The 14,800-nt window shown below is 36.3% G+C and overlaps 1 protein-coding gene across 1 annotated transcript in view; it reads left to right on the top strand.

Moving 5' to 3' along the window:
• Positions 1 to 14,800, top strand: part of pcdh15b (protocadherin-related 15b) — a 718,592-nt gene that overhangs the window by 649,862 nt on the left and 53,930 nt on the right. The window contains exon 29 of the mRNA XM_051923141.1: positions 10,603 to 10,818. Coding sequence (XP_051779101.1) covers positions 10,603 to 10,818 — 216 coding nt within the window. The remainder of the gene's footprint in view (positions 1 to 10,602; positions 10,819 to 14,800) is intronic.

Here is a 14,800-nt window from a genome sequence, read left to right on the forward strand (position 1 = left end):
AGACCTCTTTATTTCTTATCCTGCCCATCATTGCATCTCCAGTATCTCCCATTAGGACCAATGTAGTCCAACATCACCCCCAGGGACTAGTATATATTTGACGCCTTATTTTACCATAACATTAAAGAACAAGCATAAAAAAGGAAAAATGTTTTTTGACTTTACTATTAACTGTTATGATCATGACTATCTATTAATCAACAAATCATTTACATACCTTGTAATTATGCAGGGAGTGTATTTTCTGTCAAGAATTAATTTCTGATTAAGAGACTGGTTAAGATTACAAAATACTTAAGATGTATAAACAATATGGCAAGCCTGTGAACTTTTCTTGAAAGTGAATTTTGTGAAAAGGTTTTTTGGTCACGTTTAAGCAGATTTCAAATTTAACACAGGCATACTACTTACATATTTTAACAAATGGGTAAAGTTACAAAGTCTGCTATTTCTAATATCCAATTGCATTACCAAAGTTTACAATCTTTAAAAACAGTTTATCCATCTGTCCTCATCTTCAGTTTCATTCATCCATTAAAGCATATTTAGTGGCAAGTGTGCAGTAACAAAATATAGGGTCATGCGAATAAGACATACTATATGGACAAATCTGAAGTTTTGACATAATGAGCTGACTAGAGATTTTTTTTCTCCAGTATAACCAAAATTCCTTTCTTAAAGCTTTTATATGGAAGCTACTATAAGATTAAATTCTAAACTTGTACCAACTGGGAACAAGGTCAGAATTTAACAAAATGTATTTAGTAATTTATTAAAATAAGTATGATCCCTACACAGCTAAGAATCTGTTCAGTGATATTCAGTGTTTTATTATCATACTGTTGAAGAACCCTGAGAAGTACAGTATATGTGAAGTATCATTGCAGAGATTCATATTTTGCTTTTTTCCTTGTGATCAGCACAGTGATACTGTATAATGGTTAGCACTGCTGCCCCATAGCTTTTCTTTTTGAATTCTGGCCTGGTCACTGACTATGTGGTTGGCACTTGCACATTATTCTATTTCTGTCTGCATGGATTTCCCCACACATCCCAGATATACAGTATACTTGTTTGATGAGTGGATAGTACTAATTTTACCTAGTATACTTAATTATAAATGAGTAAACCATGTAAAAGGCAGATGTCCCACCCAAGGCTGGTATCAAATTGCACCTTTCTTCTAAGGGAGTCAAGTTCTGTCAAAAATAGGGCCTGTTAAAACCCATTGAGGCATTCCTTGAGTGAGTGTGCGCTATATAAGAAATAAATTGTTGTTGTTGCTAGTATTAGCATCAGCTTCCCAACAAATATAAAATGAATAAAGCACATCTCCAGACTCAATGAATGTGTCTTTCTCTGACAGTGCATTGTTGTATAATCATATATTGTTATTTAACACATCAAATATTAACTGGAAAAGAAATACTTAATATTCCATTAACAGATAGCACCAATGGCCTTGGCAAGTTCTATTAACATACAAGTACATGTTTTATGTAATAATTTAGATATACCTAAATTATAATCATGTTAGTCAGTCATTAGAAATATAATATTTTAAAATATGTTAAAGCTAAACAAGTCTTCATTATTTAATTAGTAAAGTTGTGCTGGTATAGCTGATTCTATTGTAAGGGACAGGATGAGGCAAATATTCTACAGTTTTAATTGACCTAGTCATTTCTTTTCTAATGTATTTTTGTTTTTGTAGCAATGATTTTTCCACTTTGGGGTTTCCAAGTGTAACTTTTTATAGTTTCTAAAATAAAAAATGTTAAGCACCTGTTTTTTAGTCACATTACTGCTTAAATAACTTGGTGAAGATTGTTGCTTTTTTATGTTGTATATTACATTACATTTACATTTACTTATTTGGCTGACACCTTCATCTAAGGTGACTTGCAACATTTATGATACAATTGGTTACATTTCTTTTGTCTTTTCCAGTTTCTGCACAGGAAGGTCAAGTGACTTGCTCATGGTCACATTGTGTCAGTATTTGAAACCACAACCTCAGGGTTTAACGCCCAAAGCCTAGGAATATATGATCAATGATAAAGTTGTCTTAATGCAATATGTACACAGCTACAGTCCATATTTTAATATTATACTAGTATTTTTTATCAGTAATATATGACAACATAAAAGTAAAATGAAGTAGCATGTGATAGTGAAGAATCCTTACCAAATTCAGGGAGAGCACTAGGAACTGAAAAAAATCAACAGAATAAACTTTACTTCAGCTTGATTTTTCTGAGGTCTGTATTTGTTCTTTAGTTACAAACCTGAAGCATGCAGTGTGTCAGACCAGATTTTGTGACATAATGAGTTTTTGAAGTTTGAAGAGGTTAGCAGGACAGCTATGTTCAGTATAATGTGCAATATTTGCAATACAGTATAAGGTAAATACCACACTGTATTCGATGTGACTTGTTTCTTTATCACTATTAACTGTAACCCAGTATGAGGCCAACATAATACTTCTAGCTTGGAGTTATTTAATAATTTAATTTTAGGCACTGGCATAGGCAAGGAGTGAAGAACACAACAAAGCTGATTTGCCAGTGTTAGGTGAACTCCATTTGATTTCAATTTATTGGAATTAGGAGTCCATGGGAGCAATGCATTACTCTGTTTACATAAAAGTAATTTTTGTTCAGCAATATTTCTAAAATAATGCATTGAATTTTCCACCTGCATTTCATACGGTGGTCCAGTCCAACCATCCAGGAATTACCATCTATCTTCCTCAGGCAGGTGTTACTTGGGCATCCCCTCAGTCTGTTCCAGCTGCTCGGGTCCTCATTAATGAGGATTCTGTGAGCCAGATCACCCTCCGGGAATCACACCACATGGTTGTAGTGCTGTAACTGATGTTCCCTCACAATGCACGTAATGTACATCATTTGGGACTCTATGAGCAACTGCTCGTTCGACACAAAGTCAAACCAGCGGTACCCAAGGATTCTCTGAAGAGACACAGTACCGAAGGAGTCCAATCTTCGTTTCAGGTCACTAGAAAGTGTCAATGTCTCTCAGCCATATTGCAAAACAGGAAGCACCAGGGTTCTAAAGACTTGAACCTTCGAACTTTTGCAAAGATATTGGGAGCACCACACACCACTTTCCAGCGACTTCATGAACCCTCATGCTCTCTCGATCTGTCTACTAACTTCATAGGAAGAGTCACAAGAGACCTCACAATGGAGTCGACACTCTCTCTGCAAACAGACTGCTGATGACTATGCCCAAGAAGTTATTAAAAGCCTGAATCTTGATTTTTATCCAGAACACTTGCAGGCCCAGGCACTCAGACTCGTCTCTGTCTCTCGAGAGCCCCAATCAGAGCCTCCATTGACTCTGCGAAGATCGCAGCATTGTCGGAAAAGTGAAGATCAGTGATTATTTCTTCCCAACTGATACCCCATAGCAACTGGACCCCATGACTCTGCCCAACACCCAGTCCATGCAAGCATTGAAAAGGGTAGGAGTAAGAACATACCCCAAAGTGGAGGTTCTGCCTCCACTTTGCACAAACATGTATATGGTGGGTTAATTAATAAAGGTAAACCTGCCCTGTGAAAGTGAATGTGAGTGTTTATCCAGTGTTAGTTCCGTTTTTGTGCCAAGTGCTTACTTACATTGAACTAGAAGTGATTCTGGTCAATCTAATAATAATCTGATAGGCTGTGGAAGCTGACATTTAACCCAGGGTGCAAACTACACTACAGGGGGCCCGGGGTAGGCTTGGCCCCATTGAAGAGACATGAACAATAACTAAAGAAGCAAAATTAAAAGTTGGGGTGGACTGAAAATTTTCAACATAAGCCCAAAGAAAAAGCCTACTTGAAGTTATAGCTACACATTTTAAAATGTGTCTTTTCAATGTTTAAAATAAATGCTTAAATTATTTTCTTACATCACACCATTTTTTATAAATCTGGCAAAACACATGGGTCAGGAATTTTTTCTCACAATGAAAGATTTGACTGCTCTGTGGGATACTATCCATAAAACATTTTCAAAATCTGTTGAACTATACATATGGAATACACAAAAAGCTAAGCAAATCTTGCAAAATTTCAATTTATAATTTTTGTGTTCATTTTGTTTTAAAACAATGAATTTCCTTATGTGAGGCTTATTGGTTTTCTTTCAAGAGTGATTTTTTTTTTCAATGGTAAATTAAGTTTGATTCTCATGAATAATGCTGGTGCATTGTGTTCTACATTGCTTATATTTAGGTAGTAATTATATAAGAGCATGAGATTGTGTGTGATTATGGCAGTTATAGTAAATTGTTTATAAATCTAATCTGAAGGCATCTTTTGTGTGATCACATTCCAGTTACTGTTTGAGGTGTGGGTTGTGTTTGATTTGTTACAGTTTTCAGATTAATAGTAGATTAATTTTGTCTCTTCTTAAATTTTTTTTTTCGCTTTTCCGTGCTACTTAGCAATGTGGTTAACTTGTTTATTATTTGGTTTAATCTGACATTAAATGATGCATTTTGATTTCTTCTTAGATCATCAAAAAGAGAGCCCCATGCCACTCTGATGGCAGAGCATAATTTGCATGCTGTTACAGCCCATATGCTATGCATTAGAGCCTTTTACTGCTCAATGCAGTTCACTATCTCTGTATCACAGCCTCATCCAGGCATGCTAGATACATATTGTAGTGTTTCAGTCCCTTGAATGCTTCATAGGTGTAATGTCTGCAGGTATTAATTGTCTGCTTGCATATATTGTATACTGAAACTATACACCTGTGATAATCTGTTTACTGCATTCTAATAATGCACCCCAAATGCACTATGATAATGAAGTTGGTTCACATGTGGAAAAGTATTCCTTCTTAATTATTGTATATATTCCATCCCCAACACTGTTTTTGCTTTTTTTTTCAGTGTAACATTCCTCTAATGTACATATTAATATGTAGTTAAATGTTGCTGTATGAACAAAATCATGCTTATTGCAACAATTTAAAAAAGCCATTGTTTTGTTTAAAAGTTAACAAAAACAAAATAGTATTCCTAACATTTTGATTATACTGTATTTTCATGTTGCCAAAGACAATTTACATGGAGGTCCAATGAGTAATTTTAACTACTACTGTATCTGTTTTTTCAATCAGAACTATAACCAACTACAAGGTATACAAAACATCATCTAATGACAAAAATGGAAAAAAAAGAAAATAGACTCCTAACAGATTGTACTATTATAAAAATGAATATATGTTTGCATTAGTATTCAAATTCAAGATTACTTATCCAACCCTGACACAAATGCCTTGGAAGGAAGCATATTTATATTAAATTACTCTGTGAGAACAAAGATATTTTCAAATTGTCTACTTAAAAACACCATCTAATCTGTTTGACATTCACATATTACACTATGTACTATATATAATAAAATATAAGCCTACTGCTTATTTCAAACCAAATGTAAAAATTCAATCAAAGCTAATTCATGACACGTTAACACAATAAAAGGAAGCAGAAATCATTTTCTAGCTTCCAAGCAAAGGATGGCATTTAAGAAAGGGATATTTAAAGTACAAATATAAGGGAAGTACCATTTCCACAACCTTATGATATTGAATTCAGATTATATTTTCATACATTAAAATATTCATTATATTTTAATATTAATATGATATCTGAAATGTAAAGCAATAGATTGTTCATGCTTTCAGAAGATATGAAGCCTCCACAAGTTACCAGCAATTTTCTGGTTTTAATTTATTTTAATTAAACATTTAGTACAAGCATTTTATGATATATCTTTCTAACAGTAGCATCAAAAAGCCACTTAATGGACAGGTGAATGGTCTGTCTTTAGAGATTACAGATAAAAAGCAATGGTAGTCTTACAGTCCTAAACCAAAATGCATGGGTAACTCAAAAAAGACTGGCTTGTTTATTTTACTGGTGGTTTAAATAGCGGATCAGCTTGTTCCATATCTTCCTGCCTTCTACACCTTGCTCTGATACACCCATCACCTGCATGTCTTCTCTCACCACATCCATAAACCTTCTCTTAGGTCTTCCTCTTTTCCTATTACCTGGCAGCTCTATCCTTAGCATCCTTTTCCCAATATACCCAGCATCTCTCCTCTGCACATGTCCAAACCAACGCAATCTCACCTCTCTGACTTTGTCTCCAAACTGTCCAATCTGAGCTGTTCTTCTAATGTACTCATTTCTAATGATGTCCATCCTCATCACACACAATGCAAATCTTAACATCTTTAACTCTTCCACCTCCAGCTTTGTCTCCTGTTTTTTGGTCAGTGCCGCTGTCATCAACCCATGTAACATAGACCTTCCCTTTCACTCTTGCTGATACCCCTCTGTCACAAATTACTCCTGACACTCTTCTTCACCCATTCCATCCTGTCTGCACTCTCTTTTTCACCTCTCTTCCACAATCCCCATTACTCTGTACTGTTGATCCCAAGTATTTAAACTCTTCCACCTTCACCAACTCTACTCCCTTCATCCTCACCATTCCATTTGCCTTCCTCTCATTCACACACATGTATTCTGTCTTGTTCCTACTGACTTTCATTCTTCTCCTATCTAGAGCAAATCTCCATCTCTCCAGGGTCTCCTCAACCTGCTCCCTACTCTTGTTACAGATCACAATGTCATCAGCAAAAATCATAGTCCAAGGGGACTCCTGTATAATTTCATCTGTCAACCTGTCCATCACCATTGTAAATAAGAAAGGGTCAGAGCCGATCCATGATGATGTTGAATGCATCCGTCACTCCTACCGCAGACTTCACCACTGTCACACTTCTCTCATTCATATCCTGTACAACTCTTACATACTTCTCTGTCACTCCCAATTTCCTCATACAATGCCACAACTCCTCTCAAGGCACCCTCTTATATGCTTTCTCCAGGTCCACAAAGACACAATGCAACTCCTTCTGACCTTCTCTATACTTCTCCATCAACACCCTCAGAGTAAATCTGTTGTGCTCTTTCCTGGCATGAAACCGTACTGCTGCTCACTAATCATCACCTCACTTCTTCACCTAGCTTCCACTACTCTTTCCCATAACTTCATGCTGTGGCTCATCAGTGTTATCCCCCTGAAGTTACTACAGCTCTGCACATCCTATTCTTAAAAATCAGTACCAGTACAGTTCTCCACTCCTCAGGCATCCTCTCACTTACGAAGATTCCATTAAACAATCTGGTTAAAAACTCCACTGCCATCTCTCCTAAACACCTCCATGCTTCCATAGGTATGTCATCTGGACCAATTTGGAGTTTCCAATTAACCTAATCTGCCTTTGGGAGGTGAGGGAAAATCTTGAGCAGCTAAAGGAACAAGACACAGGGAGACTATACCTACACAGACTGTGACCAGGTCAGAATTTAATCCTAGAATTCTGGATCCATGGTATTTACTAATGTGTGAGGAATGAGAATAAGATTTGATTTACTTACTTTTAAAATAGCTTTTCATAGGAAACCTAAAACAGTTATTAGAGTGTATATTGATTGCTACAACATTTATTACCCAGTAATAAGTGTTTCTTTCTAATAAAATATTTTACGTTAAGCAATAGATCAGCTCTAGTCTGCAGGCCATGGAGGGTTAACTGTTCTAAATCTCTCCTGATTATACTGAACTAAATTCAAAGTACAACCATTGTTAGGTCCACAGATTGAAATTAGAAATACTGTCTTTATTGTATACAGTCTACAGCCTTTAATGGGTGCCTTCATTATAAAAAAGCATTTTGCAAGTGCGCTAGAATATTATGCAGTGCTTCCTTGTAGCATGTACTTGGAGTAGCCACAGACATCCTTTACGGAATATAAGGAAGATGGAATACAAGATTCTGGTTTTGTCTGTTTAGATTCAGCATCTTTGTTCCTAAAACACTGTCCATTCTTTTGTTCTGTCTGCGTAATATTTATTGATGAGCCAATATAAAAAGGAGAAAATTGGAGTTACTGTATACTGTATATTACTGACAGTTTGCTTTTTGAGTAAAACTCCTTTTCACTTTGATAGTTCTGCTATCAAACTTGATCAATTATGTGTGTTCATTAAAACATGAACACGGGAATGACACCAAAAATCAGCCCTATTATGCAGTTCAGACTGCTGCTAGCTATGCTGATCTCCAAATAGCCTCCTGTACTCCTCCTATGCTTTCTGTTAAATATACATTCCTCACATTTTGAATTAGTCAGCTGAATCAGAAAAGCAGCCAAATGCATCTCAGAGTTTGGAGGAGTCGTTGCCTTTACTTATAAGTACAGTACTTATTCTGAGTGCAAATGAAATCTTTCCTATTTTTGGTGCATTAACTAATTGTTAATAGAAAATAGTGTGTGCTTGATACTTTTTTCCCTCCCATCTTATATGTCACAGCTATATAACAATTGTTAGTTTGCTGAAATTCATGAACAATTTAAAAAATATTCTATTATGTCTTATTCTGCTCACAAATTGACTTTTTTTAGCATAACTCTGCTAAATGTTGGTGGCTTCCATTTAGAGCCTACACTATTGACTTCCAGCACTAGTATGCAGCATTCTGTGTTAAGCCTTAATTGGATTGGTAAAGAAATTGGATAATCTTAGAAAAAATTTAATTAGCTGATTCACTTCAGCTTGTCTCTGCATGAGTGTAGATGTTTGTACAAGTAAGCATTGCAGTGGAATGGCACTATATCCGAGGCTGGGTTTTGCCTTGCTTCCATTCCTGCTTGGTGACCCTAAACTGGATTAAGCTGGTTTAAGAATGTAAAATTAATTCTCTGTAATTTATTTTTTTTCCTGTGATTGTACGTGGTCCTTCTCAGTTGTGCTTTTAAAAGAAGGTGGTGAGTTGCTTTTAGGGTTTTAACATTTACTTTGAGTTAGTTTTGCAATGCCTTGCTCTGACCCCCGAGACTAAAAATCCTCTGCTTAAGAATCAGTGCTGTAGTTCAACAAATGCAGACAAACATCTAGTATTAATGGAAACTTAGAATATCTCTGGGAAAACATCAGCATTGGAGGTGCGAATCATGTTCACATTTGGTAGACACTTTCATGATCAAAGAGTCCCAGTGTTTGCATCTGGTGAATCTATCTAATCTAATTTTTGTAAGTCCATGGGCTCCCTGTGGAGGAATTGATTTGGATCAGTGGGAAATACCTGAAAAACATGGACTAAGTGATTGAAGGCTTATTGGTTTAAATAAAAAATGCATGTTTGGACAGTTTCTTTGCTCTTGAACCCCCGGTAAATTTCTCAGAATCCATGAGAAATAGCAAATAATTAATGATGTTCCTAATATGCCATTTGGTATGTAACTGGACTACTAATATTATAAATGCTATTACTTTATTCAATACAAAGAGAAGGCACTCAAATAGTAATATGTAACTGCACTAAATGCTGGAGTTTAAATATCATTTCATGGTATTCATGAGTGAGGGTAGAAATGGTTGTGAGATTGATTATAGGTATACAGGCAGCAGTTCTGTCGACTGGACCTTAGTGTTTAGTTAGGAACTATGTCCTTTGATGATGCTGTTGATTTACGATTCCGTCTGCATCTCCTTCCTCATCCATTATCACTCCTGCCCAATTCAGTCGAGTGTTCTGATGGCCGAGCCTATCCTAGGGCATCAGATATGAGGCGAGATATCAGCCCTAGTAGGCATGCCAGTTTATTTAACATTTCATTTCCTCACAACGGACCCAATTAGATTCAACAATTTAAACTAATATGTAAGTGTTTGGGATTTACAAAAAAATCCACACACACTGACACATGGATAACTTACAAACTCACCAAAAATGATGATGAGTCTGGGATCTGATCCCAGAAGTGAGGCAGTAGTGTTGCCCACTTCATCATTGAGTGTACAGGGAGGGAAATGCTATGTAGAATTCGTTTTTTATTGATAGTCTGACTGCTGACAGTGGCAAAAAAATACTCTCAGGTGAAGCTTGGTAAAAAATGAAAAAGGCTGATTACAATAAAAAGCTTTAGACACTTTCATTTTGTCATGCATAGGATAGTATGTGTGTTCTAATTAGTAAAGTACCAGTGGTTTATTTAAAAAAAATAAATAAACAAGTACACTTCATTGAATCTGCTATGCAATTTAAAATGTGCCTTGGCTAACTTTGAACACAGGCCTTCCTTCATTTTTTATCTCTGCATTTAGAAAGCATCATTGACATGAGGCCGACTGTCTAGTGGTGCAGTAATGAGAAGTAAGATTGCTTCAGCATATCAAAACACAGCTATTGTATTTATGGTAGGGCCTCTGCGGCACAAACCCAGCTGTCTTTTGATAAGTTAGCATGCATCTTTCGGTTGTACCTAAAAATTGCTACCAATCAATGTCATTTTTGAAGAGCAAACTGGGTAATGAGAGCAATTGTTCAATCCTTAGCAAAATAATGACTTTTCACCCCCCTGGCGGTGAAATGTAGCAAATGCAGATGGAAAAGTTTGATGTGCCTATCTCAGATACCTGTATATATATATAACACACATTGGAATTGTATGGAAAAAACACATCTTGATGTAATTTTTGTCTTTTTTTTTTTTAACAGGCTACAGATAAAGACACGGGAAACTATAGTGCAATGCAATACAGATTAATCATTCCTCCTTCAAATGACGGAAAAGACGGCTTTGTGATCGAGGCATACACAGGAATTATTAAAACTGCAATTATGTTCAGAAACATGAGGAGATCCTACTATAAGTTTGATGTAATCGCCACTGACAATTATGGAGCAGGGCTGAGTGGCAGTGCACAAGTAGTTGTAAGTTAACATTTTTTGTGAACTATTTAAAGTTTGCATAAAATATGCATTTGTTTTGTTTTAACTTGACAAAACCACCATCTGTTCCCAAAACCTGGCCACCACATAGCTTTGTCTGGTTTGATTTATTAAATTATTTTGTTCAGTCTACAGTGGCTTTCCTGGCACAGTTGATATTGGTGTGTGGAGAGCATTTTTATGAGTTTAACTTATATTACATATAATATATAAAGCACATTGTATTTGAACACTCTGGAATTAGTACATTGATAACTTAATTTTGTTTTGCTGTGCTTAAACCCTTAATTCATTATATAGATTGACAAAGATGAAAAATAGCATATGACAAATAGATCAATGTGAAATACAGTATATGTTAGACAGATGTGAAAGGCATAATTGATTGATAGACAGACATTCAGAATGAAAGGCACTATATAATATAAATGTTAAAGTTGGTGTATGATTGATAGATTTTCATGGAACAGTGCCATCACCAGTACTTCTTAATTTAATTATGTGAAGGTAAAAGACATTAGAGTGTTATATGGAGACATGATCATTTGTTCTCACGTACTCACAAGAACGCCCATTGTACACAAGTAAATACAAGGTATTGTCAATATACTAACAACCCAATTCTCCTTCATTCTCCTTCATTCACTCAGAATATGGAACCAATGCAGGAAGCACTTCATGTTAGAGAATATTTTAACTCTGGCACCTCTACATGATAGCCACCTTTTTCCACCCTCTCAAACTTACACAGTTTTTAATGTTCGGAAAATGCATGGGATTAAATCATTAGAGATTTCTATATAAATAATGTCTTAAATTTAGTTTCCCATCAACACAATTTTTCTACTATCTCCAATTAGAACTTTTTAAAGTCCGTTCCTTTTTAAGATCCCAGAGTACAGTGAGAAAAGGATCACTCACTCAACATTTCAGAAAAGGAGGGGAAGGCAGCCATGCACAGAATTCACTCTAGATCTGTTTGCGCAAAGCATTCAATCATTCAGCATAAAATCTTTTATCGAGCACATCTATCTCATTTAAAATTGTCCAAAATGTTTCCAGGGCAAGATCCAACCGGAGAACATTGTAACAGAGCTCTAGCCTCACTAGGCCACATGCTTTGTTCATGTACCAAATTAACATCATTCTGAATAAAAACTTTTAAATGCCTATCAGACAGCATTGGTGTCACAGACACTCCTAACCCACTAACAGCTGTGTTTGGTGTTCTTTCAGATGGGCTTAAAGTGGAGAAGGACAAACAAACTGTGATTGCCTTTACTTCACTATTAGCACGTAGACTTATCTTGCTCAAATGGAAGAATCATAGCCCACCTCTTTTATGTCAGTGGGTAACTAATGTTATATACTATTTGAAATTGGAATAAATCAAATTCTCACTTAGAGGATCTTTCAAAACTTTTTTAAAACATGGCAGGATCTAATCAATAAAATTTTTGAATATGCATTTATATTGCGGACAAGGACTCCCTTCCCTCTTTACTACTCTCAAAGTTTTACTCTGGCTGTTGGCCTTCCTCTCTTTCTCATGGGAGGGGGTTGAATTAAATTTAGTTTTTTTAAGTTTGACTTGATTGTCTGGAACGTTACATGCTTTTAATAAATTCAATAAAAGATAAAAATAAATTTAAAAAAAAAATAAAGGTATACATGAAACAGACATCAGAGTATTCTGTGGAGACATGATCATTTGTTCTCACGCACTCACAAGAATGCCTATTGCAGGCTGGTTTTTAGAAAATAAATGCAAGCAAAAAAAAAATAGTAAAAAGTATCCAAAATCCTAATAGTGCAATGCATATTTTACACCATAGGTTTATATTGGAGGAAATAAGACTAGACATTTGAAACATATGTTTTTATAAATTAAAATACAATTTACTTCTAAAGAGATTAGGTACAAATAAAATCATTGATCCTCTGGTTCTTAAAAGGTTGGTGTGAATACAATTAAAGAGTATGATAAAAATGACCAATTATTCACAAAGACAATACCTGTATAAAGGGTCATCAATATATTAGATCTGCCTGTAAAATTCAGACAAAGAGTGGTAATGAGTATATTAAATGTTTAATTGTGAATTTCAGCATCAATACAAAATTTACAAAGAAAAATTCCATCCTTTGTTCCACAGTTATGTCTAGAACACATAATTGAGGCACCTCAGATTCTTATCTAAAAACTGCAAATAATACGATACACTCTTATTATGTCTGCAAACCTTTTAAAGCAACAGATGTCAAAATAATATAACATTCTCAAACACATTAAATTCACGTTTGCTGCACTGGGACCGTATCCTGTCAGTACTGGGTGCAAGCCCTGGATTTGGTACCAGTCCATTTCAGGGCCCACCTTTACACGCCTACACGCAGGACAGACTGGAATTACCAGTAAATGACAAGCACATTTTTGGAGATTTGGGAGAAAAACCTATGCAGACGACATCTGAGTGTAGGGATGATCTTGCACTAAATTCTATGCTTTATTAGATTACCTCACATTACAGACTTCTGTGTTAACCTGTACAAACACAATCTTTATATAGCAGCCTATTAGAACATGTTATATCACACACACAGAAAACAAATTAAAAATATCATATACAATTTTTACATTATATTACCACCTGGAGGCCTAAATATAGAAAAAAAAATATTTATTAAAAATAAAAAAAGGACCTGAGCCGTAAGGCAAAGCTCTCAATTTACCAGTCAATCTATGTTCCTAGCCTCACCTGTGGTCATGAGCTATGGGTAGTGACCGAAAGAACGAGATCGCGAATACAAGCGGCTGAAATGAGTTTCCTCTGCAGGGTGTCTGGGCTCTCCCTTAAAGATTGGGGTAGAAGTTCAGTCATCCGGGAGGGGCTCAGAGTAGAGCCGCTGCTCCTCCACATTGAGAGGAGTCAGATGAGGTGGCTCGGGCATCTGATCAGGATGCTTCCTGGACGCCTCCCTGGTGAGGTGTTCCGGGCACGTCCAACCAGGAGGAGGCCCCGGGGAAGACCCAGGACACGCTGGAGGGACTATGTCTCCCGGCTGACCTGGGAACACCTCAGGATTCTCCCGGAAGAGCTAGAAGAAGTGGCCGGGGAGAGGTAAGTCTGGGCATCTCTGCTCAAGCTGCTGCCCCCATGACCCGACCTCGGATAAGTGGATGAGGATGGATGGAAATATTTATTATCTAAATAAGCACAACTGTGAGACGATAAAAGGAAGGCATTATGTAGGTTATGGGTTCAGGGTGGCTTTTCAACCTGTCTACCAAAGAAGTCACTCCTTTTTTCTCTTCTAACTCTTGACTCTCACTCTTACAAACCTAGCCTCTCCTCCTCCCAGCAATTGAGTGCTTGCAAAAGTCTTACCCCCAATATAACACCCCATGATCTGTAGAAGGAAAAGGCCTTTGAACTCCATGCCAGAGTTATTTCAAACTAAGCCCCAAAATTACTCTATGTTTTGAACTCCACATATTGACTTCTTTGTCTCTGCACCTCTTTTAGCCTTAAAGGGCTGAGACTGCCAGATAGCTTTTCAGCCACCTACACTATTAGAGGCACAGCATGGTTCCATGCATGTGCTTGTTCCAAATCCTTGGACCCCTTGGCTTGGCAACAAATTGGGCCCCACTTCCCAAGCTTCTGCCTACAAATACATCACATAAAAGTGTGTTATTCATTCATTTACCAATGTGTATTCCTGTTTTTAGAACTTCAAACACAATCTAATAACTTTGTAATAGTTGAGCATCTAACGCATACTACATACAGTAATTATAATTTGTCTTGGAATTAGCATGCTTTACACAAATAACTGTCAATTGGGAAAAAGCACAATAATCAGTACATGCTTTGTATTCAGAAATAAATAATAAATACAGTAAAATAACATATGCCGCAGAAACATGAATTGGGAAAAATGTGGTAATTGTTTGGTTACC

This window comes from Erpetoichthys calabaricus, chromosome 2 (assembly GCF_900747795.2).
Source record: "Erpetoichthys calabaricus chromosome 2, fErpCal1.3, whole genome shotgun sequence".
NCBI lineage: Eukaryota > Metazoa > Chordata > Cladistia > Polypteriformes > Polypteridae > Erpetoichthys > Erpetoichthys calabaricus.